Source organism: Ischnura elegans, chromosome 4 (assembly GCF_921293095.1).
Source record: "Ischnura elegans chromosome 4, ioIscEleg1.1, whole genome shotgun sequence".
NCBI classification, from domain to species: domain Eukaryota; kingdom Metazoa; phylum Arthropoda; class Insecta; order Odonata; family Coenagrionidae; genus Ischnura; species Ischnura elegans.
Window position 1 is genome coordinate 67929885 of NC_060249.1, and position 27013 is coordinate 67956897.

General features: G+C 37.6%; 1 protein-coding gene across 1 annotated transcript; it reads left to right on the forward strand.

Moving 5' to 3' along the window:
- Nucleotides 1-26075, forward strand: LOC124157629 (WASH complex subunit 3). Its single transcript, XM_046532528.1, has 5 exons — nt 1-181; nt 263-427; nt 1005-1116; nt 7895-8081; nt 25293-26075. The coding sequence occupies exons 1-5, from the start codon at nt 131-133 to the stop codon at nt 25384-25386; spliced, it is 609 nt and encodes a 202-aa protein (XP_046388484.1). The 5' UTR covers nt 1-130; the 3' UTR covers nt 25387-26075.
- Nucleotides 26076-27013: the final 938 nt, after the last annotated feature.

Here is a 27013-nt window from a genome sequence, read left to right on the forward strand (position 1 = left end):
TTGAATTCTGACATGAATGTAGTTCTGTGTGGCTTTTTAGTCCGAAGCATATAAATACGGACCATTTGCACTCTTTGTTGTGTAAAAGTACCAACAAAGGTTTCTGAAATCATAAGGAAGATATAGCGGTATGGATGTGGACGGCCTTCCTATATTAGGTCCAGGGGTCAACTATACTGAAGTATTTTCATCACTTATTTTTGCTGAGTTCTTAAAAGTAATCACCAATCATTTCTTCTAAGTAAATTGTTATTTTATTCAGATTAGACCCATTGATCACAAGAGGACTCTTGCTTTAATCAACCATTTCGTCACGAATACTGTTTGTTTCTTGAACAAATTTTCAAGATCTTGTGAAGCAAAGCTGGGAAAGTTCGAAGATAAAATACAGAAATTAGAGGCATCTCTTAGTATTCTTGAGGCAAAGGTGAGATATGTGGGATCTGACATGCGTATTATATTTTAATAATCCTATTCTTGATTATACTTTAAGAAGGAAATGCGCGAGTCCTTGTGTCCATTAATGACCAGCTGGCTTTGTAATGTTTCCTTTGGATAGCGTTGGCTATGCCTTTGGAATGTCTGTTTTATTTCAGTCTTGTTTAAAACTTCATGGGTACTTAATGCGGGAATTCTTATGGGTTCGCCACTTCTGTCATCCTCTTAAACTTGGATTGAGAATCGAAGCTCAAAACATGTACAGTAGCAGTTATTGCTTAGGATTATCCAGTTGCATGTTCAGAAGTCATAGGGTTTCACAGCCTCTTTTTAATTTAAAAGCTCTCACCTTCGAAGTTACGGTTTGTTGATCAATATTTCCTTGTGACGTCTAAACAAGTTGAAGTTTTGACGAGTTTTGGCATCACATATTTTAGAAGTCCATTATTCATTGCTTTTATCTTTTAATTCAAATGCTTCTCGTGAATTCTGTTAGATTTAGGAAATAACTTAGTGTTGTACTTTTAAATTTGAGTTTTATTTCATCTGATTTATATTTTCTTCAGTTATCGTCTGTTCCAGGATTAACTGTTGAAACCTCACCAACCCCTGTTGAAGAGAAGAATAGTGAAAATACTGCTCAAAAAGAAACTTTACCCCCAGTTGAAACTGTCAAGGGTAAATATGAATTTCTCTTGTTCTTTAATGGTAGTCGCACAGCCTGTGCAAGCAGTCCACTGGCATTGAACTTCCCATCTTTAAGTTCATAATAACGTCTATTTTATCCTACCCATAAACCTTACAGGGATTATATTCTTTTCCTCTTCCTTCCCTGCTCAGTACTTGCTCCATCCAATGCCTCTACCTCCTCCACGTCTCCTTAAAAAGTTCCACTCTACGTCCACCTTGTCCTCGTTTCATATCTATCTGTTTCACCTTCTCCAATCTCCTCCATACCCATAATCCGAAAGTTTCCAGTCTTTCTTACACTTATTATCTTCCTCCTCATGCCCCACTTCCGAAAAAAATTTCCTTCAATCTCTGCTTTTAGCTTTCCCTCCCTCTGAGTTCACAGCAGCTTCAGATTTTCGATTTCCCCTACTTTTATTGGAGCATTTAACTAATAAATCCCACCTAGAATTAATTTAAGTCCTTTATTTTTTGGGGCAGAAAACAAATTCCTATAACTAACCAGTGGACAAAATATCTGATTAACGAGGTTCCAGGATAATGTTCAATAAGTAGATATGAGAGATATTTACTCTTAATAGCTCACACAATCATGGCCAAGCACATAGCCTGCGAGTCACGAGAGGCTTCCAGACTAATCTCCCAGCAGTTTTTGACGAAATAAATGGCTTAACTTCGTACCTGCTATTCCTGCCTATACCTATATTCACAGATTAAATTTTTCCGGGGCCGAGAGAAAAAGTGTTCCAAGAAATGTCAAATAGCACCAAATCATCGCTAACCTGTGCTGTACAGCAAGAACGGCCACAAAATACCCACCTCATTACTCAAATGCAATAATGATCTGTGCAATCAAAGATGTTTTTCATCTTTTTGCAGCTCCTCTGGAGTTTTTCCCCAGCGTAATCTAATATCCCTGACCTACAGTCCTGATTTTATTTATATTTGTGTAACCTAATTTCCCAGACTTCTCGCTGGTCGGTATGAGCCTTGTCCCTGTTTAGAACTTGCTCCATCCATATCTTCTGTCTCCTCCATAGATCCTTCAGAATTTTCCTCTCTTCGTCAACTACTTCTAGCACTTCCTTGCAATGCTGTACCATTTTTCTGAACTGACGGCGGCTGACCTTGAGCGTGCTCGAAGCCCACCCACTCTTCTAACCAATCACAGAAGAAGAGCGACAGGAGAAAGTGTGTAGGAGCGCGCAGTCTCTCTCTGAACTCCGTGCAGTGCAGATCGCTCTCCAGCTAGCAGTGTTGCCAAATCGAATCTGTGGAGATCGCACAGCGTTCGTCCGAGGATCTTCCGCCGCCCCCGAAAGTACCAATATTCCCAAGGCGGGCAACGCTGGTCGACCAGATGGAGGGGGAAAGGGAAGGGGATGGAGGGGAACAGAGAGGTGGAAGTGGCAGTGCTTCTGATTGGCCACTTGCTATTTTCCACCCAGCCACCGTCAGTTCAGAGAAAGGGTATAACACAGGATACCCTGAGTTCTGATATAGGAGTGGATGCTTCCAAATCACAGCCGGTTCCCGCAAAGGAAGTGGAAGATGTTAAATAGGGAAACATCTAGATGAAGGCAAAAGACACTTCTATCAGACCCCCATCTCTAAAAATCCTGCATGAATAGGGTGCAAGGGTAAAGATTTTCTAGTATTAGGAGTGAGCTGAAGACCAGCTCACTACTCACATACTCCTTTCGATAGGCAAAATGTGCTACCCCTTGAGACCTGCTTCAGCTGGTGTTTTGGGTTTGAGTCTTGCCTGCTAACATTTTTTCCCATACCTAGTGTGGATGTTGCAGATGCCGATGTGTTTGTAAACATCTGAGGTAATCATGATATCCGAAAGTATAGATAAAATTTCTGAGTGTCCAATCTGTAAGGTAGACAAATTTAGAAAAGCCATATAAATGAGAAGATATTCTTCAAAAGAGCAAATATGTAGACAAAATTAAACAACTAATGCAAAGATTATGTAGCGCTGTTGTTTTGTTGAGCTGCGTACACATCCCCAATGACAATATTTTAAAATAGAATTGTTAATGGTAAAAATAACAACATTAGGTTATGTGCAGATTCCTCATAAACAGAGACCCTGTAGAATCTGTGCTGCATGAGGGAGAATTCGAGGAACTTGTAATTTAAAGTGTTAATTTTTTTATTTATTGCATTGTTGGTCAAACATTTGAAAGGATATGTGACAGTTTTTCAGTAGATTAACCTTACTAAGTAAATGTGTTATGTGGAAGAAGCTGATTTTGGACCTCTGGTAGATGTTAATCCTGAGAATTGTGAAGATCTTTGTGGTCTAAAGTCTGCGATGACTCCCAAATTCTTGGTTCTCCAGCCGCTTTTGTCGTTTTTGATTGACTACAGTTTCAAAAGCCATCCAAATTTCGTCTTCAGGTCTTGATTTTTCGCCGCCTCATATGGCACTCGTCGTCCTTCCTGTGCTGATTGGTCAGTACTCTCTTCCACACATTGCTGATTGGGTAGTCATTGTTAATATTAGCTATTTTGTGGATTTCCGAGGCTTCCCTGATCTGCGTTGGGCAGTAGCAGCTCTCTTTTGCCTCTATCTTTGCTTTGTCGAAATCAATTTTGTGGCCTGCCTCACTCCAAGCATGCTCTGCAATGGCTGACAAGTGCAGTTGTTTCTAATTTTTGGCTCTTACATGCTCCTTCATCCTTGTCACTATTCCTGGATGGATGGAAAGCAGGATGGCTTTTGAAACTGCATTCAATCAAAAACAAAAAATGCTGTTGGAGAAGCTGGAGTTTGGGAGCCATCCTGAACATCACTGCGGAAACCCAAACACAAATTTGGTCTTAAGTCGGGCTCACCATGCTCTCTGAATGAGACACCTGCTATAGCTTTGAGCTGGTTATTTTATGGAGATAAAGAAAGTGATTCCTCAAAAAAAAATTATAAATGAATTAGTGAATGTCAAAAAAGCAAAGATGTTTCAGAGTATGATGGGAAGTCACCCAGGTAAACCCTCTAACAATGAAATGACCCACATCAAGTTTAGAGGTGATTAAAAAAAAAAAGGTGCTGATGTTAAATGTGTTAATGGTTATAATTAATGAGGTGCTACCATTATAGTGTAGAAGGGATTAAGTATTCTTCATTCATGAAAACCTACCATTTGATTGGAGAGATGCAGTGGCGTAACAAGGAATATGCTTTGGGGGGATGAGATGGCCAGGGGTGGCGATCCCCCTCACTGGATGCAACCGGGGGTCCAGGAAAATTTTTGAAAAATTACATGCCTGGATATGCATATTATATATCATTTTGGCACTAAAAATTTAACATGAAGCAGATGCAGTTATTAAATTTCAATACTAGACAATAGTTTTAAATATTTTTTTCCCTGAAGCTTTGTGGGGGATCTATCCCCTCATCCCTCCATAGCCTCTGGAGAGATGTATCCGACTAGTTTCATGATAGTTGACCTATGGTGATAGACTTTTTAATTTGATTTTATTAAAGCGCCATGTAGAATAAAAATTAATGACTCCTCTCAGTTAGTTTGTTTCTCAAAGTTAAAACTTTAATATAATAACGTAAGCTTTTGCATAATCATACAAATTGAACTGAGGAAAGCATTGGTTTGAGTTCCTGTCAAGGGCATTCTGGTTGGAGATTGCTGGGAATACTACCCACCTGATAGGTATTAACTACGATGGTTATTTTTTACAATAAAAGTAATGGTGCCCTAAATTTTGAACAAGACCCTTAATGATGCCAGACTGCCTCTGGTCCCTTAATTCTGTAAGATGTCTGTACCATAAAAAGTATACTTTTACAATTTAGTTATATAGTTCAGATGGTGGTTAGTCAAAAGTTAGCTATTGTGTTGAATTTAAATGGAATGTTTTACCCAAATATAATAAAATTAGCTCATTAGGTAATGCCTGCAGGTAATGACATTACTACATTTTTCATTTGAAGTACAGCAGACTCACGATTATCTGACTGCAGTATATCTGTGTTGTGGATTATCCATGCATGATTTTCACTCTCGCTCAATATTTTCCACAATCTTTATAAAAAAAATAAAATCTGACACAAAATCACCTGAATTACTGCATTAATGCTAGGATAGGCTTATTATTTCTGTTACGATCCCCTTTGTAAAACAGAAGCGATTGCGTGCAAGCTACATTCACGGGAGCACCATGTTCCTGTTTTCCAAGCCTCGCAGTGTGCGACCGCACTCCGTGATCACTGCACGTCCAGCAGCAGTTACAACCCAGGCAACTTGTGCGAGAGGCGACTACGTGGCGTGGTGCCTAACAGTGTAGTTTCCGATGTCGAGCAGTGGTTTTGAAACATTCGTGCAAACCACTTTTCTGTACCGTGATCACAAAGCCACTGATGTGTGGTTTTCAAAACCAGGCCTTACATGGAGCATTAATAATAATTATTATTACATATTATTATTATTTTATTTGCCCAGCGATCGAGTACATTATATAATGTCCCAGATGTAAGGCATGTCAAATCATACAATATATACTTATGGATTCCAACATAACAAACATTATATTTCCCTGTATACATATTTACATTAAAGTGTTAAAGAGCATCATCTAGATATTCCTCAACTGAATAATACATTTTTCTCAGTAAAAGTTTTTTCAACCTATCTTTAAACAAAATATCATCACTCACATTTTTAACATCAGCTGGCAAATTATTAAAAAGTTTTATATCCATTTCTCTGGGCCCCCTTTTAGCAACTTTTGTTCATACAAAATTATGATGAATATCACAATGAGATTTTGTATAATGACTATGTACATTATTTTTCAAAGTATAATTTTTTAGGTTGTTCTTAACATACATAATAGTTAACAATATATATACACACGGAATCGTGAGGATAAGCAAGTCATTAAATATTGGTCTGCTGGGAGATTTGTAACCTTTATGTGCAATGATTCTCATGGCACGTTTTTTAAAACGAAAAATTTTGATAAAATGATGAGTTGATCCCCAAAATATTACACTGTAGGTGACATGAGAGTAGAAGTCACTATGATATAGTTTTAGCAAAGTTTTTCTATCTACAGTGGAACTGAGCTGCCTTAGTAAGTAACGTGTAGAACTGAGTTTGCTGCTGATGTATGTAATATGCTCATTCCAGGACATTTTGTAATCCAGGGATATTCCTAAGAATTTACAGTTATCCCCCTGCTCAATAGGTTTCCTATTCAGACTTACACTAATGTTCTCAGATGGTGGGCCACTAGTTTTAAAGTGCATTAATTTGTTTTGTTAGGGTAAATAATTAAAAATTTATCCTCTAAGCATTTACTGATCTCATTGGAAACTAACTGAGCATGGTCACTCAATGATTTTTCAGTATTGGTTAACACTATTACTGTCGTGTCGTCAGCATATAAAACTGGTGTATTATTATGGTCATTACCGGATAAAGATGATGACAAGTCATTTACATATAATAAAAATAAAAGTGGACCTATTGTTGATCCTTGAGGAACACCCACTGTTGAAATACAAGTTGTAGAATTATATTTGGCTCCATCAGATTTTATAGTTACTATCTGAGATCTATTGTGTAAATATGATTTAATCCACTGATGCGGAATTCCTCTTGTGGCCAATCTGTAGAGTTAAAGCAATAGATGTTCATGATTTACTAGATCAAATGCCTTAGTAAAATCATAAAATAATGCCATTGTTTAATTTTTTCTTATCAAATGAAACCAGTATTTTGTCAATTTCTTGTATAATAGCAGTAACTGTGGACTTTCCTTTTGTAAACCCATGTTGATTGCTAGATAGTAAGCTATGTTTTTCCAGAAATGATACAAATCTAGAATAGACTATTTTTTTCAAAAATTTTGGAAAATGAGTTTTGCTGGGCAATTGGCCTATAGCTATTCAAATCATCTATATTACCATTGTTTTTATAAGAAGGCACAATCTTAGAGAGTTTGGGAAAATGCCAAGTCTCATTGATTCATTAACTAGATAAAGAAGTGGAGACTTAATCCTATCATAACTGAGGAATATTACATTACCGGGGATATCATCAATTCCAGAACTAAAACTATGTAGGCATGAATTTGTTATTACTGACTTTAGTTCCATTTCATTGGTGGGCATGATAAAGATAGAAGGCGTCTTGAACTCGGTAGAAGAGGTTCCAGGTAACAAATTAAAATGCTTATTAAAAGCATCAGCTAGATCAGACAAATATTTTGACTTTTCATTAGAAGTGGACTGAAATCTGGGTAAGACAGAGTTTTATCTTTATTTTTTGTACTGTTTATAATTTTCCAAGCACCTTTAGTTTTATTTGTAGCTTCAGATAAAATTGCATAATTATATGTTTTTTTTAGCTTCAGAGAGAAAAAGTGTATGCCATTTTTTCATAAGTTTGTAATGCTCTTTGCTTTCATTACTTCCAGATAATTTCGTTTCATTTGCTTTTTAATACGAGTACAACCATGTCACCGCTGCTAAAAAGATCACGAACTGGCGAAGAAAGCTCTCAATAAGTCCGGGAAGCACTCTAAAATAACAGAATAACTGCATAAATAAAAATTTATTGTTTGTTTTGCATAAATTATGAATATTACAAGACATTACAGTGAAATTTTGGGTTATTCATGTTTTCCGATTATTCGTGCTGTCTCTCCCCATCATTAGCCCGGGTAATCGGGAGTGTGTTGTAACATTTATTTTGTTGATACATCTTGGTATGTCATATTTTCTTCATTTTAGATTCTGAATCTGTTGACCCTGCACCTCCACCAGTCCCTCCTCAGGAAGCTGTGAGTGTAAATACGGGTCCAACTGTAAGACAGGACCCAAGATATGCCAAATTCTTCAAAATGGTCCACTTTGGTGTGCCCCCGCAAGCTGTGAAGTTGAAGATGGAACAGGAAGGATTAGATCCAAATTATTTAGAGTAAGTGCCCATTATGTTTAATTTGTGTTTTAATTCAATGCTTTGGCTCATTTGTGTTTTATTCTGAGGAAGGAATCAGCTGTGAAGGGTATGTGAATTCAATGGGTTTGGGCCAAAGAAGCAGAATACAAGTAACAATTATCATTGGGTCACATTCAATATGACAAGGCCAGAGAGCCTCAAGGTAGATGTAGACAAGGGAAATGAAGGAATAACGGAAAACTGTTATAAATAAGTAAATAAGGGTTAATGGCTGGAAATTTAATATATAAATAGCCATTTTACTTAACCAATTCTTTACAATGTGCCAAATGTTATCTGTCACTGCTACTTGTGGGCAAACAATGGGGTCATATCTCAGACCCAAAAATCACTATAGGGTAGTTTCCTTCATCAAAGAAAACGAAAGGCATTGATTGTGATTCGTTACCCACCATTAGTGTATTCATAATATACAAATTATTTGGTTTTAGGAATACTGGTTTATACGAATGGCAATGGTCAATTTTATCCTCATTTGAAAAAGGCCAGATTGGCGCCCATGCGATTCCACTCCACATGACGTCACAGGGACCTAGTTTCTATACGAGTAGATAGGAGTTTTACATCGTCTGAGATTACCAATGCATGCATGAGGCACAGAGCTCAGGGAAACATGTCTTAATAATCACCTATTAAAACTGGCTAAGGTCGGAAAGTTTTCTTCGTTTGATAAGGTATTAATAATCCTTATTTAAGCCAATCGCTACCAGCTAGCAGGGTACTCTGCTACCTGCTGGCAGCCTTCATCACAGCGGTGCACATATCGTCGCACCAAGGTCACCTCACACGACAGCAGCGGGAAACAGACTGACGTCACACGGGGTTTTTCCCAGCATTCATACTTAGCCGTCGCATTTTTGCACGGTTGAAAATTTTCACTTTTCATTTAATCGTGAAAAATAGATATCCTCATTTTAAAATCTAAAAGCGTGAACTATGTACTCGAGGAGTAATAATCTTTCGATTTAGGCAATAAAAAAATAATAGGAAACCACCCTATTCATGAGAAGAATTTGGTAAATGTAATGGAAAAATAATTACAGCAAAAAAATATATATTCTCCCTCATTCTACTGGTCTCTCCTAAGCAACTTATGTGTTTTTTATATCAGTATTACAAAACATTTAGTTTGTTATGAGTTGGTGAAATCATGAGAGTTTTGGTTCAAGATCTCACTCAGGGAGAACTGCTATTTGAGAAATGTAATTGCTCAACCATTGTGAACAACTACAAACCATGCAGATTGATTCAAGGAATGGTGAGACTAGGTGGGAGTGTATGGCATCATCTAAGAGTTAAGAATATCGATTTTTTCCGCAAATAGTCAATGGAAAAGTAGGGAAATGGAAAAAATTAGGCTTCGTTATATTTGAAACTCTAGCATTAACTGCATTATAGAAAAATTTGAACAACACCATTATAGATCATAAAAATGTTTTGCAATGTGCACCAGAGAAAAGCATCATTTTTTCATTTGACATCTGTGCTGTGAAGGCATGTAAACTAAGGAATACGATGAACATTGGAAATTGTATGTAGTGGTGCTTGTTGGGAACTGTAGTACATATGTTCACTAAAAATGTCAGAAATTTGCCAATTATGAATGTGACACTCCTTATAGTTTACTCATTGAATAAGCATTCTTGGACGAAAAGAGACAGCATTCAGAGATGGTATGGATTTATTCCTTGGTTAGAGAGCCTTTCTTAATGACACTTAAAGCCTGTGAAAATACCATGACTAGGTGACAGGAGGCTGCCAAAAATTGTTTCCTATTGTGACGTTACGTCGCTAAATCTGGTCAATTGTTCACGTACGCCCAGACATAGGAAAAACTCCAACCGTCGGTCACAAGCTGGATCAGAGAAAGACTCCACAAACAAGTTAATCAGCTCACAAGAAAAAATTGCCAAAAAATTTACGAGTATTTTTGTTCAAAATCTATTCCAAGTAGAGTATTCAAAATCAGAAGTATTACAAAAAACAATGATAGTAATTCATGATCCCATAGGAAACATTACCAGCTAAATACCAGCAGTATAATTTCTCTAAATTTGCCATGTCTCACTAGGCATGCATCCACTATCAGGGCTCGAGCAGAAGAGAGCTTGCCTATTGCAAGACGAGACAGGATTTGAGGGGAGGGGTTTTTCCAAGCAGCGGAGGGGTAGCCAGGGCGAATTCATCCGCTGCGCCACTGCCCCTGTTGACAGGCTGCTCCGCAAAACATCGTCCCTGGGTTTTGGTGAACAGCATACCAGCCAGAATTTTCCCCTCAAACTTCTGGGTTGGAGACATCAGTCGAATCACAGGGATATTCATTGGAACACAAAGAGGGGAGAGACATAGTGGGGTGAGGTGTTGGAGGGAGAGAGAGTTGTGATAGGACTATGGTAAAACTTCTCACTCCAAAGTGCAATACTATGGACTTAGCACCGATTTCCCCTTGCTTGCCAAGGAGTAAGTATTCCTCCGCAGTAGTCCTATATAAGTGTTGGATTGCAGGTAGGCTGGTTTCGGTGCTGGTTTCGGATGCTGCTTTCCAGAGGCAGGATTTTCCGGAGGCAGGATTTTCCGGAGACAGGATTTTGCGAGACAGGGCCTTTTGCTACAGGGCCTTGGCGCAAAAATCCTTTGCGTGAAAAACCTTAGCGCGAAAAGTCCTTAGCGGGAGAAGTTCTGCGTACCAGGGGTACCAGAAATTTTGGGGGGGGGGGGAGACACTAAAAAAAATGCCACACTATTACCCTAGGGAGACGGCAGCAGATCTTCAAATGAGTGAGGGTGGAGACCACAGTGGTTAGTGTAGCAATATTCATTTCACTGCAGGCATGGTAACATATACTTTAACGACTGTAGTACTGTGGTGTTAAAGGCAAGGGAAACCACCTCATTTTTATCCCTTGGAGTTGCAGCTACTCCAATTTTTAAATATTAGACATGTTGAAATTCCATGAGGTAAAATATTCTTGTGGTAAATTAGTCATCTATTTAGATCCCGGGGTGGGGACTGCCCAAGGGGGTACATAAGTCAACTGTAATAAAGTTATAGGAAAATATAAGATAAGATTTATTCATCCAAGAGACACATTACACAGTGGCTACTGGTATATGCATAGGATAAGTCAATATGCAAGAAATCTTACTTAAATTACAAAAAGTAAGTATATATTACAAATTTGGCACCAAGTATTCTTTAATGCTATAAAAACATTTATCAACCAGATATTCATGGACCATTTTTTTAAAAACAGGTATCCTCATTTCTTTTTTAATGTGTTCTGGTAGATTATTGTATAATTTCACACACATAGACCTTGGACCATTGGATGCCATAGACAAATTATTTGGCTTAACATGTAGGTTGTTACATTGCCTTGTGCCATACATGTGTATTTTACTATTCAATTCAAATCTGCAACTATTTTGTTTCACGAGTAATACACAATGATAAATATAAACACAAGGGGCGGCTAATAATTTTAAACTTTTAAATAGAGGACGACAATGGGCATAGTAACTTTTACAACACATCACTCTCACCATCTTTTTTTGTATTTTCAGTACACTGTGAAGGTGAGTAGGCTGTCCCCACAACACAATACCATACGAAATTCTTGAATAAAATAATCCATGTTATAAGGTTATCAAAATCTTTTGGCTTACAGAATGTCTTAAAATTGATAGTAGGTAGAACACAGAATTTAGCTTTTTTATCATGAGTGTGACATGAACATTCCATTTCAGGTTACAATCGACATGAAGTCCTAAGAACTTACAAGAATTAACAGTATTTACCTGATTACTAATTGTCAAAGTAGAGTCAATATCAGTAGTGCTATGGACAGTATAATGTGAGATCACATGGGGCCTATATTAGGCTAGAAAACCTTAAGGTAGAAATGAAAAGATTAAGCCTCGATGTGCTATAAATCAGCAAAACAAAGTGGCCTGAAGAGGGTGGCATTTGGAGTGGAAGCTATAGGTTTTACTCTCATGATATCTAAACAGTAATACTGGAGTTGGGATAACGTTCAGAAAGATTGTCGAAATGCATGTGAAAAGCCTTCTGCAGTTCAATAAAAGAATAGTTATGGTAAGGGAAGAGACAAAAGGGGAGTTACTGTAGTGGTGAAAGCTTACATGCCTATGACAAACTAAGAGTGTGAAGAAGTTGAAGACGTGTACAAAGATATCACAGAAATAATCAAACAGCTTAATTGATGAAGATACCCTTATTGTATGGGTGTTGATGAGATTGGAACTCTGTCATTGGCGAAGGCCAGAATGGAAGAAAAACTTGAAAATATGGATTAGGAAATTGAAATGAAAGGGTAAGAAGGTTCTTCGGAATTCTGCACAGATTTTCACCACACTGTTTAAAAATTATATGTGAAGATGAGATTAACCAGAGGAAAGAAATAGACTAGGAGACAGAAGAAAAGTTGAACTAGATTATATTTTAGTGGAGCAGGTTTAAAAAACAGATGAAGGACTGCAAAAGCTACCCAGGGTCAGATATCGACAGTGATCATAATTTAGTGATGATGAAATGCTATCTGAAATTCAAGAAATAAATTATCAGTGAAAAGCTAATGGAAACCTGAGAAACTAAAGGAACACCAACTTGTATTTTAAGAAGTAGTGGTGAGCTAAATAGGAGATAGATCTGACCAAGAAATCAGTGGAGAATAGGTGGAAAAATATGAAAAGTGGGCTTAATGAGGCCACTAGAAAAGTTCTAGGGAGAAGAGAAATTGTTAAGAAAAAGCCATGGATCACAGATGAAGTCCTTGACCTCATTGAAGAATGGAGAAAGTATGTATAAGAATGCAAGAAATGAGGAAGGACAGGCTTGCTCCAAGAAAATTATAAACAAAATTTGTCCCAAAGCAAGGAAACCTGGGGAAGCACAGAAGATTAACCTATGTGGCGATGTAGAAAATAACCTCATTCATGGGAAAGTGGAAGCAATGCATAGAATAGTGAGGACCATTTGAAGGTAAGGAGTATATTGTGTTATATCTTAAGGGTCAGTATGCATGGAAATATGTGTCTTGATTGAAAATGAAGGCAAGATGGAGAGATGTAAAAAATACCTGGAAGAGTTGTACAAAGGAAGTAAACTAAGTGCAAAAATTATTGAAGAGGAAAGTGAGCTAGAAAAGTTAAACATGGGAGTCAGCATCTTAAGATTAGAATTTAACACTGTCGTAGGAGACCTGCGAAAGAATCAGGCACCAGGAATAGATAATATTCCTACAGAGCTAATTAAAAATGTAGGAGAGAAGACTGTATCACATCTATACAAAATCATTGCCAAATGTACTCAACAGGAGATATACCAAGTGACTTTGAGAAGATCATTATCATTTCAATTCCAAAAAAGAAGGGGGCATAGAAATGTGAAGATTTTAGGACCATAACCTGATGACACATGCATCAAAGATACCGATAAAAAGTACTAAGTACAGGAGAGTAGAACGAAAAGCAGAAGAATACCTGAATTAGGACCAATTTGGAATTAGGAATAGCGAGGGCAAAAGAGAAGCAATTTGGCTCTAAGGCTGCTTATAGAAAAGAGAATGAAGAAGAACAAAGAAGAATAATAGGAAGAAGAAGAATAGGAAAAAGAGTGAGACAAGGGTGTACACTGTGCCCGTGATGTTTACATTCAGAAAGCCATCAATGAAATCAAGGAGAAGGCTTTGGGTGTAAATATCCATGGTGAAAAAATTAGTATGCTGCGTTTTGCTGATGACATAGCACTCAAAGTCGAGACAGAGAAGGATTTAAAGAAGACTGACAAATATGGAAAGGACAATGGCCAGATATCAGCGGAAAATCAAAAAGAAGACTATGATATCAGTATGCAGCAAAAGAGAGGAGGCAAAGACAAAAATTAACGTAGGAAAACAAAAGCTTGAAGAGGTGAAAGAGTTTTATTATCTGGGAAGCCAAATTACCAGCAATGGGCATAGCAAGAAAGAAGTAGTCAGTAAAATAGTGCAGGCGAAGAGGGCTTTCTACAAAAAGAAGAATCTCCTTACATCTGAAAGTACCTGCATCGAAGTAAGAAAAAAATTCATCAGATGCTAGCAATGGAGCATGTCTTTCTAGGAAAGCAAGTCATGGACGTTGACAGCAGCAGAGAAGTCAAGGGTGGAAGCATTCGAAACATGGTGTTACTGAAGAATAATGAAGATAAAATGGATCGACCATGTAAGTAATGAGGACGTGTTAAGAATTGTGGGAGAAATGAAAAGTCTTCTAAAAACCTTACCCAGAAGATGGGACAACTTAGTTGGCCACATAATGAGACATTATGGTATGAGGAAAAAAATTGTAGAAGGACAGGTGAAGGGAAGAGAGCAAGTGACCGCCCCAAATGAGGACAAGTTATAAAGGATGTAAAAGAGGAGAAATACGTCACTATGACACATGAAGATTGTTGACTTGTGATGCAACACTTATATACAAGAAATTATGAATATCGCAGTGTGTTAATAATAAATTGTAAATAAATCACAGTTAAAATAAAGTTCTTTTCTTAATCATGCTAGCTCAATACTACTCTCTCAGCGCTGAATTACAGCTCTCATGCTTTTTCAATGGGCTGGATGAATAAAAGTTGAGCAAATGCTCATGAGCATTTGCTTTGAGCAAAAGGTAAGAGCATAAGCATTTGCTCCATTTGTTATGAATAAGCTCTACCTTTTACTCCACAGCAAATGCTTCAGTTTAAATACCTTTTGCTCAACATTTTGCACATGGCATGCTTGCTAAAGACCGACTTCCCCTGCTTTGCTACAACCGCCTTGTCTACAAGCAACACTTCAGTATACATTTATCAACTCATTTCTGCTACATATTTATACTCAATAATAGCCTCTCCGTCATTACCCGGGTACGTAATTATGAGTTGGACTCTAGAGTCAACTATATCAGTCCACAGTTATTTGCCTATATTTTTGTGGTAAAGTGTATATTTGATGGCAGTGATTCTAAATCGATCAAAGATTTAGATGGGTAGAGTAAATTAGCAGTTTCATGAGTTTCTTGGGTAAATAAGATAAAATTAAGAATTTAAGAGAATTAGTCGTTCTTATTTTTAGCAAGCATTTGAGTTATTTTTCTCCTATTTTCGATTTTAATGCTACAACAGGTCATTTCATGCGGTACACACATTGGTCACTCACACTTATTTATTAGTGCAATCTTATACATTAGTGCTTGTTTGAAATGGAAAAGTTTCAGAAGGAAAGAGAGGTGGGCATGTTGTATGCCAAAGTTAAGTCGCTATCGGGCGGCAAAAGAGGGCACACCATGCCTAAAATTAAGGCTAAAGATGGAAGGATGCTAACCGAACAAGAAGAGGTACAGAGTAGATGGAAGGAATACGTGGAGGATCTCTATGAAGGGAGGAACAGATCAGAGAGATTGACTTTAGTGGAAGAAGGTGAAGTGGAGGAGGATAATCTTGGGCCGGGGATATTAGATTCGGAAATAGAGAAAGCACTTCGTGATTTGAAGGTCAGGAAAGCAGTAGGCGTTGACAATATCCCGTGTGAGCTGCTGAAAAGTCTACGGAGGGATAGTAAGAAAAGGTTTTTCGAACTAGTTCACAGCATCTATGAGGAGGGTTGTTGGCCGGAAGATTTCGTGAAGACAGTTCTGATTCCGCTACTGAAAAAGAAGAAAGCTGTTGAATGCGGGGACTATAGGACTATTAGCCTAATATCTCACCCGGCGAAAGTGATGCTGAGGATATTAAACAGACGAATGGAGGCGAGGGCAAACGAGTATTTGGGCGCTGATCAGTTTGGTTTTAGAAAAGGGAAGTCAACTTGTGACGCAATAGCGATAATGAGGTCCCTGGTGGAGAGGAACCTAGAATATGACCAGGACGTGTATGCCTGCTTTGTGGATTTTGAAAAAGCATTTGATAGAGTGAACTCGGTAAAGTTAATGGATATTCTCGAGAAAATCGGTGTAGGTTGGAGGGATAGGCGACTGATTCATAATCTGTATATGGCCCAGACTGCGCAAGTGAGGGTAGCGGACGGAGAATCTAGGTGGGCAAGAATGGGTCGTGGAGTGAGGCAAGGCTGTCCTCTATTGCCACTGCTCTTTAACGTGTACGCTGAAGAGATGGTAAGGGAAGCGTGGGATGAGTTAGAAGCTGGAGTAAAAGTGGGAGGAGTGATGTTCAAATCAGTGAGATTTGCGGATGATCAGGCGTTGATTAGCAAGTCAGCGAGGGGGCTTCAGGCTCTAGTTGATGCGTTATACGAGCGTTGCGAGGAATATGGGATGAGGATTAATCACAAGAAGACCAAGGTCATGTGGTTTTGTAAAGCATCACGAGTGAGGAATGTTAGACTTAAGATAAAGGTGGGTGGTGAAAAACTTGAGCAGGTTGAACAGTTCAACTATTTTGGCAGTACGTTAGAGGAAAACGGGCACAGTAGTAAGGATATTAGGAAGAGAATTGCATTAGCAAAGGAGGCTTTCATGAACAGGAAGGAGCTTCTGAGAGGATCGTTATGTAAGAGTTTAAAGAAAAGGTTAGTGAAGAGTCTGATCTGGAGTGTAGCACTTTACGGTGCAGAAACGTGGGCAATTAGAAAGGAGGACGAGAGAAGACTCGAGGCATTCGAGATGTGGGTGTGATGAAGAATGGAGAAGGTGAAGTGGACGGAGAGGAGGAGGAACGACGAAGTGCTGGAAATGGTGGGTGAGCAGAGGCAGCTTTTAGATGAGATACGAAGGAGACAAGGTATGGATGGAGCGAGTACTTAGCAGGGATGGGATGTTGAAAACAGTGTTAGAGGGAAGAATGTTAGGTAAACGAGGGAGGGGAAGGAAAAGAATAGGATTTTTAGATAGAATGAAAGGTAGTAGGTCTTATTGTGCACTGAAGAGGGAAGTGCATGATGTAAGGGAAGGCTCCCGGAATTCTTCTTATGCACTCCATGGAAACCTACCTTAATCGGTAGAATACTTTAATAATAATGCTCTTACTGGGGACCATCTATAAAGTAAAATTAATTTCTTTTAATCGTTTTGCGGGCCACTTCGAAATTGCGTCAAGGGACATGTGGATTACCAAAGCCTGGTCTAAAAAAATGAAGGTTGTATTGGAGGAGATGAAGCCTAGGCTACTGAAGTGTTATGTAGATGCTGCTTAATTGGGCAAAATTGCTGGTTCGGTTATACGAAAACTTAAATTATTTCACCTATTTGGATTATTCCAATGTGATGAGGAGGACAATTTTAAGATCCACCAATCCCACTTCCATGATTTATCTAAAATATTCACTGAAAAGTTTTTAAAGCGAGGCCTTCGTAATGGAAAATTCACTAGTAAATCAAAATCGGAAGACGTGTGCACTTGTTGCATAAATTAAGTTCATGCAGTACAAAACTACGCATAACTATATCTCAAAAATGCAGAAGTAAAGAAAGTATCGACAAATACTAAAGTTTGGGGAAAACAAAGACCATTATGGATTTCGTTTGCAATTTTTTCAAACTAAGAAATTCCAGAAAAATTATTTTGAGGACCAACTGCTGAAAGAAATGAACGTCGACTAATGGAATTTTGACTCGTTCTGTATGTAGCAAAGCTCCATTGTACACCCATCTATCACTAACCAGGCCATTGGCGTCCACAATGCTGAGAGAAATTTTTTATCGAAAGTAGCATTCGACTATAAACTTACATAAAGCTTTTTACGTACCCATTGATATGAATTTTAGCCCTGATGTTAATAATTTTTGTGACGATAATAAACTAGTATCTATCTCCCGTAGTTAGTTTATTTACAGATCTTGTTCCGGTCTATTTTCTGGGAATTATTAAGGAAGGATGGACAGAGAACAGATATTATTTGGGCTCAATAATAATAATGCATATTCTCCATAATACAGGGTTATCATAAAAGTATGTTTTAATGAAAACAGAATTACTTACAGTTTACATTTTTTAATTTCTGACCTTGCCACCTCAATCATTTTTGTACATAATTAATAAATTTCAATATGTGCGCCCATAGTCACTTGGGAAGAGAGAAACCTGGTGTTGACATTGGCCTACTACTAGCAAAAGCTTAAAGTCCCATCTGACGGACGAATTGCTTCACTTGTATTGCCCTCCTCAAGGCTCTCAGGCAGGGATTGGGCAGCCTCTGAAAAATCTCTGTCACCATATCACCACTATCTTCCAATAAATTACTGGAACCACATCATTCTTTTACGATATCCCTGTATTTTGAGCATAGTCCTTAAAAAGGTTGTATGGTGTTTGTCAACTTGTTTCCTATCTCTCTGGTAGTGAAAATCTGGGAATTATTAACATTTCAGAAAGTTTGAATGTGTTTCTCGGAACTAAGAGTGCATTTTCGTAGATTTCCACCGAAATTATTGTTATTCACACTTAAAAATCACTGTCTGATCGATAAAAACAGATTTGATGCCATTTATAGCCATACGCAACGAATAATCCCCATAATCATGAAAAACTTCCTTGATGCATCCAGTCCGGTGGAGATGCATTCATTTCTGAGCATTTGCTTAAATGCTCTGCAATTAACGTGAGCATTTGCTCATGTGCCCCCAACAGAGCTGAGCAAATGCTTATGCTCCCGATTTTAATTCATACAAACTGAAGAAAAATCCAAGAGCATTAGCATTTGCTCACTTTTATTCCTCCGGGCCAGTATTTCTAATCTGTCATTAAATCATAATGCTATCATTACTTCAAATGAAAATGCTATCATCTAGTGTTAAGTTTTTGAGATTGCTCATTCACTAGTCTGACCGTTGCTCAACTGCCAAACTCTGCACTACTTGAAAACTCTGCTATATATCGAGTCACATTCCTGCAAAAAAAACTGTATCAATCAATGTTATGAAATCGGTCTATCATTCAAATTTCTACTCCAGATAACCATATATTTTCTTGATATCCTTCCTGATTTTATGTATATAAGATGAACAATGGCGGAAAAAATTAATGCAGAGCTCATTGGCTTCTGTATTCGGTTAGCTCAGGAACTATTTCAAAAAATCCATTTTTTATCCTCGTAATGTTCTTATACAACTGGGAAATTTCAAACTACGTACCCCTTGTACCAGGGAAATTCAATCACATGCATCACAGTGTGTCAATGCTTAAGACACCCAACTACAAATTCTTCCTCATATTTTCCGAATTAAGTTTTCACACACATCTCACCTAGAATGGCATTTACTCTTGTCGGGACATCTGTGGACACAGTTGAAATATTTTGAATTGAAACTGCTTGAAAGCACACTTGTTCCAGTTGTATGTTGGGTAAAGTATCATGCTACCGACCCGCTGTTTTACAGATCAAATCTTAGTGTCTGATGATTGGGGGCTGCACACACAATGTGGACAGGTTTCTGATTCAAAAAGCTGTGCTGAAACTAGTATGAGGTCCATAGGATGTTGCATGACTATTGAATTCTTAAGCTTTTATTCGTTTGTTGAAATTTAGGTCTAACCTTGCATTTAAAAAAAAATTCACTAACTCTTGGTTAACTTTGTGGTATTCCATTATAAGTTTTCCTGGATATCACACAATTACTAATACCACTTATTTTTACAGAGCGTGACCTGGGTTTTGATGAAGTATCATCATCTTCAGGCGCAAATTAAGATAATCTTAATTTAGGCGAAAAAATTTGGCATTTATAGTAGACCACTCAGTTGCTTTACATGCAAAAATATAGTGAGTAATTCTGAGGATTAGTGATGGACAAATGGCGATGACACGTAACAGTTACCTCAGTAAAGATCTGTTTGGATTTAGGAAAGGAAAGTCAATGTCTGCTAGCAGTAATGAGGATCGTAGTGTAAAGATTCTTTGAAAATAACTAGAATATCTGCCATTGTTTTTTGGATTTTGGAAACTAATTTGATACAGTGGACTGGATATTGTCAATGGGCTCCTCCTCCATAGCATGTATTGCAGTTGAGTGGTCTTGATGTCACACCAGGTGCTGGTGGCTTACAGATATGGTCATCTGATAGGCTCTGTGCCCACCACTGTCCTACATACAGGGTGTGTCCTGAAAGTAGTAGGACTGAGTCGAGAACAAAAAATGTATTTCTCATATAGGTACATCGCTTCAAAAATCTTCAAAGTAGCCCCCTTGGGCATCAACACAACACTGCCAGCAAGTTTTCCACGCAGCATACGCTTCCTGGAAGGCTGACTCCGGGATGTCCTTTACAGCACGCGTCACGGCCTTTTGGAGAGCTTCCACCGACCCGTGGTGACGCCCTTTCAGAGGGGTCTTGAGCTTGGGGAAGAGAAAGAAGTCCGGGGGGGCGATATCCGGGCTGTAGGGTGGGTTGCCACGCCGTGTTTCGCCAGGTAGTCAACGACAATGAACGCGGTGTGGGCCGGCGCATTGTCATGATGAAGGATCCACGAAGCAGCGATGGCTGGTCGGACGCGGAAGATGCGTTTTCGCAGTCTTTCCAGTACTTGCACGTAAAAAGCTGCATTAACGGTTTGCCCTGGTGGCACAAACTCACTGTGGATGACACCTTTCGAATCGAAGAAGCACGTGAACATGGATTTTTGCTTCGATTTGGACATGCGAGCTTTTTTGGGTTTCGGCGATGTCGCTGTGTGCCATTCTGCACTTTGCCACTTCGTTTCTGGGTCGTATTCAAACGTTGAGCGGTTGATTTGCTCATGGCACTATCCCCGTAAGCTGCCTTGATGAGTTCATGGGTCTCCTTGCCGCTTTTCTCGAGTTAAAAGCAGAATTTCACTGCGTAACGCTGCTCCACTAAACGTTCCATGACGCACCGTGACGAGGTCACTTGACGGAGGTCTGGAAGAAATACGATTCACACTCCGCAAGAGCTCAGAGCTGACTGCCACGCGTTCGCAGCGCTTTGTTAGAGTCCCTTCCACCACCTGCAACCCAGAAAACTCCTGTCCTCGTGTGTGGGAAAAAATCAGTCCTACTACTTTCAGGACACACCCTGTAGGTCCCCCCCATAGCAATAGCTTGGGAAACAATTTTGGGTTGGCTACACAGGCAAAATATGAATTATCTCTCAAACCTATAACTTCAACAGATTTTATTTACTCATGAAACATTAAAGCTATTTGCTTTTAAATTTTTTTCATTGGATCAAATGCTCTATTTAATGTAATTTTTACAGGTAAACTACAAAAAAGTATGCCACTCGCATTGAAAACTTTCTCAGTTTGATGTTGTTATAATGAAAAAGTTCATAGCTGGTAACTGCTTTTGCATTCTCCAAACAAATTGTCTCATTGAAATGCTTAAAAGCTCACATGGAGCTAAAAGTTGCATTAATCACTCACTGTCTTAAGGCTGTTTTACTCGGGTCACAGAATTGCACAGGTTAGAACTGCATTAATTTTAAAATGGCGTGGAATTGCACGAATGCATAAACGAAATTAGAACAGGGGCCATTTTGCCATCTCACGTCCATGCATTCTCACATGTGTTCTAGCAATTCACCGCTTTACATGATGCAATTTTGACTGTGCCTTCGTACACGTGTAAGATTGTGCAAGTATGTGCCCAGTATAAAACGGCCTTTAAAGTTTTAATCAAAGGAAATTACTCAATAAATTTTTTGTTGGCCCTGTAAAATTTGTAGCCTACTTAACCAATGAAAGAACATGGGAAAGCATTGCGATTTTATTATAAACCATTGACTCTCAAAATTCCATTAATCATTTCAATTTTTTGAGTTACCAGGATTCTAACCTGTGGCCAAGGATTGTACATTATTCTTGTATTATGTCAATCACTATAGCCATGATAGTAGTGCTTCTCCATTTGTTGAGTTATGAAGTCCATAGTGGATTTGTAAAGAACAGTCAACTTATGAATGATGCACCTCCACCAGATAGAGGAAATATTTCTTAAAAGAAAATTTAATTGAAACTAAGGTGGTGCAAAAATATCACTCATTATATTTTGGAAATGTGTGTGGAGATTAAAATTGTTTATAACACTGAAACCCTTTGGTAATCATTTGAAAAAGTGCCACTTCTAAAAGTAGTAGCATAAATGAATTATTACTGGAATTTCAAATGCATATATCAATGTACGCATGTAATAGTGTAAACTTACTATTTATAATATGCATGGTGCATGATGTTCACTTTTGTGTCAAAAGGTATTAATTGTTTCATGCAGGAATTTTTGCTTTGAAGAAAGATCTAAATAATAAGATAAGCAGATTGAAAAATAAAATCCATGGAGTCTTGAATATCAATGGCTAGTAGGGGAAAATATTATGAATATTTGAGCAGTGATTTTTTGTAGGAACATTTCTTATTCTATTGATTCCATGCCCTGAAAAGTTGCTTGAAAATTAGAAAAATGAAAAAAACATGGATTTTAATTTCAAATGTTTTTCTTCAAAGCCCTTGGAGGATCATAATCTTGATTCTCCTCTCCCATCCCTTCAGCTGTGTATCTGATTTCATGATTGTATTGTCATCATCAGTTGGCTGTCCAAATATTGTTAGATGCAGCTCTCCACTCAATTCTCTTACAAGCTAATCTTTTTACAATTTTGTTTTCTATCCTTCATTACCTAATCTATGCATCTCATCCTGCACCTCCCTCTTGTATTTTTCCTTCCATTTGGCCTTCAACAATTGTCATAATCTAACCATCATGTCTAGTGATGTAATCAATTAAATTTTCCCATTTTATGCTCACTGTTTTCTCTCCTTCTATTCGTGGAACACCTTACTCACAAGATCTATCCATTTAATCTTCTTCTGTAGTTCTGCATTTGGAATTCTTCCAAACTTGGTTTCTCTGGTGGTATAATCATCAATACCTAGCTATCATAAAGAAGCATGCTCCGAATGCAATTCCTTGTTAATTGCATCCTTACTTCAAGGCTTATATTCCCTGTTGTAAGTAGATTCTTCTATTTGAAGAAAAGCCCTTTGTTTGGGCCATTCTGCTGACTATTTCCTTTTTGCTTCATCCATCTCTGACCACTTACTATTACTATGCTACCAAGTTGGCTGACTTCACCTTCTCTAGATTTTAGTTTCCTAATTAAATAATGGTTTCAGCATCTTCTCTCCTGTTGCCGACTGATATTTTTGCTTTCTTCATACTGATTTCAGCCAACACTTAGCCAATGTATTTTCCATATTTTGTAGAATTTTATTCAGATCCCTCTCTGTCACTGCTATGAAAACTTTTTCATTACCAAACCAAAAGTCACAGGATCAGGTACCACCTGCATATCCAGGGTATGGGTGGTTTTAAATGTCTACTTTAAACTGCTTGTAATTGGAGGAACCTGTTAGCTTTATGGGAACGATAAAAATTATTATTTGTAAATTTTATCTCTAATTCTTGAAAATGAGTGAGTTTAAAGAATCATGCCCATGGATTGTGGTATACAAGGCCGGACGTGTTGGTTTGTTTTCAACTGTTGTTAATGGTTCAATTACCTTGTACTTACTTCTTTTCTCTGCCATGAAAGTAAGTGTATGTAATAAATTAGAAGTAGTTTCGAACTTATGGGTAAGCTACATCAGGAGAGTTCAGAACTGTCGTAATAGGCCACCAAGTTAGGAATCTGGTGAGTATGCTAGTGCGTTAGTGATGATAATGTACAAAACATCCCCTTTGCTCAATAACCAATAGGGTGGTTTCCTATTAATTTTTTATTGTCTAAATCGAAAGATTATTACTCCTGGAGTACGCATTTCACGCTTTCAGATTTTTATATGACGATATCTATTTTTTGCCATTAAATGAAAGATGAAAATTTTCAAGCGAGCGAAAACGCGACAACTAAGTATGAATGCTGGGAAAAGCCCGTGTGACGTCATTCTGGTTCCCGGCTTTGCCGTGTGAGGTGACCTTGGGGTGAGGATGTATGCGCCGCTGCGATGCAGGCTGCTAGCAGGTAGCGCTTGGCTTAAATGAGGATTATTAATACCTTATCAAATGAAGGAAACTTTCCGACCATAGGCAGTTTTATTAGGTGATTATTAAGTGATGTTTCCCTGAGCTCTGTGCCTCATGCATGTATCGGTAATCTCAGACGTTGTAAAACTCCTATATGCTCATAGAGAAGCTAGGTCCCTGTGACATCACATGGAGTGGCATCACATGGGCACCAATCTGGCCTTTTTCAAATGCGGTCAAAATTGACCATTGCCATTCGTCTAAACTGGGATTTCTAAAGCCAAATAATTTGTATATTATGAATACACTAATGGTGGGTAGCGAATCGCAATCAATGCCTTTCGTTTTCTTTGATGAAGGTAACTACCCTGTTATGTATTCTGCAAATGTTATATTGTTTGTTGTCTTTCATTTGCTGAACTTTTGTGTTCTATAGTGAAAAATCATGTGTAATGTTTAAATTATGTAATGGTTTTCTTTTCTCAATCTTTTTTGAAACCGCATGCAATAATAATTACTCCTGCAAAAAGTATGGTTATGCCAAAATTTTGTTGACATGAAACTGTTGAAAACATTTTTAGTACTACGTAGTTCTCTAGTAGCAAAATATTATTGCTCAAAACCAAGTTACTGAATAAGTAGCCCATATGTGTACCAGCTTTCAACTTTCTTAATAAATCGTTTTAAATTTGTTAGCTAACTAGTGAACCTGATCACTGTGGGTGAGTTTACTTTATAGCAGCTTCTGAATTTGCCAGCTTGTAGATTATAAACTCCAGAAATGTAATTTATTCTTTAGCGGAGCTCAAACTCCTTGAAAAATCTTCATTATGACCCAGTTTTGATCATATTTTATCTTTAGAAACCTTAGAAACTAAAGGTCTCTAACAAAGGTAAACATTAAAATATGTGAAATTATATGTCTCGTTGTGAAAATGTAATGTGAAATTGTAAAATCAAATTTGTAAAATATGTCTTATTGTATCCGTTGAATTGACTTCTATACATAATAGGCTTATTTCAGTGAATACTAGAGTATACTTTATGTATTTTTTTAGAGCATGATTTTTAACCCTTAGTCTTATCGGTATCATATATTTTATTTAATCGATATTTTATTCATGCCTCTAATTTCAGTTTTTTAAGTGTAACTATGTATTTTTCCTCTACAAGTAACCTTTTTCAATGTCTTTCCAGTAATCCAGACATGCCTGCTCCAGAAAATTTCTCTGCTCCTCAAGAAAATTCTAACACAGACGAAGATTCAAGTGACAATAGTAGTAGTGACTGATTTTTTGATTCCTGTTATGTTGTCCTTATTTCCTCTTGAATCAAAAAAATTTTGCTATTTACATATCCTGCATTGAGGAAGTCCATCCTTTAGAAATACTTCCTTAAGTTATCTTTCTAGAATTGTCTTCCTGAGCCATAGAATATAGTAAGAGTTCCTGGGTGTTAATTATAGAACTGCATATTTCAGCTAGCCATGTAATATTATTAAACATGGTCGCATGGTGTGAGAATGAGGCTTGTTACATTCACACATTATATGTATATATCATTTGAAGAGTTCTGTAGTTTGACGCCCAGGTTACTGTAAGCCCTCACTGTTATTGATATTTATCATTATACCTTGGCTGGTGTTGTGGATGCATTGTGTTATTTGTCTTGTCTCCATGCCGAAATGCATCGTCAAAATGCTACAGTCTATAGTATGCTCATAATTTCATTCAGCTCAGCCTCCTTTATGCATATTTAACTGTATTTATTAATTATTAGTTAGCCACAGCATATATTTGTGTTTCCTCTGTTTTAACGTTACTATTTGTTTATATACATGAGTAGGTATTTATCTATGAAACTTTTATGGGAGATTGTGATGAATGTGAAATGAAGTCTTTTTTGTGATAATTGCTTGCTTGCATCTACTTGCAAGGAACTATACCATTCCAAATAAAAGTTCCTATATAAAGTGTTTAATTTGGCCTGTATGTGTATTTATTTTTTAACAAATTGTTGCTGTAAAATTAAGTGTAAACATGAAGAAATTACAAACAGATGATTACAAAAAAGAGATTTGAGAAACAGCCAAAAAATTTTGATATTATAAGGTAAGGATGAAATAAATGCTGATTTTACTTTATTCTTCTTATGTTAATCAGTGTGAGCAAGTTTGATCTAGAGAATTTTAATTCAAATTAAACTCGCGTGCCAATTTTTCATCTTGAATCAGGATATGGTTTTCCCTATAAAATTAAGATAAATCACTATGACATAATTAATTTTTCATAAATGAATATGTACTCTTATAATGGTACTCTGTCCAATTTATTTTTATCTTCGTAAAGGTCCTTTTTTTGAATTTCAGCAAGCTACTGCGGTAAGTATTTTAATACAATCATTTTCTATGAGCTCAACTTGGCTGTTTGGAAAGCCCATTTTCTTTAGAGTGTATGAATTAAAATGCCAATATCAAAGCAGTGAATCATGAGTGTCATTTTTTATGAGGAAGATCTTCCATGAGAACTTTGGAATGAAAATGGACAACGGCAATCAGGGTAAACAAGAAATGTAGAAAGGAAAATGTGATATATTTGAGGCAATAGAGTGGTGGATATGGACAAGGTGGGCTAAGTGGGAGTTAACCTCCAAGCAGTAGTGGGGGTCCGAACAAAATTACCATTCTATCTAGTGTAAATTGGATACCCAAGGAGGGGGCTATAGACCCCCTTAGCCCCTCTCAGGATCCGCCATCCCAGTGAGAAGTGGGTGGTGGAACCCACGTGGAGATGTAACATGGATACCACGTGTTTTTGGTCGTGGAAATTTGGTGGAAAAATTAAAACAGCAGTAGGTGCTGTCCTAAAACCATTAAAACCTCAACCACTCTATATCTAAACCTTCTATATATGTGTCTA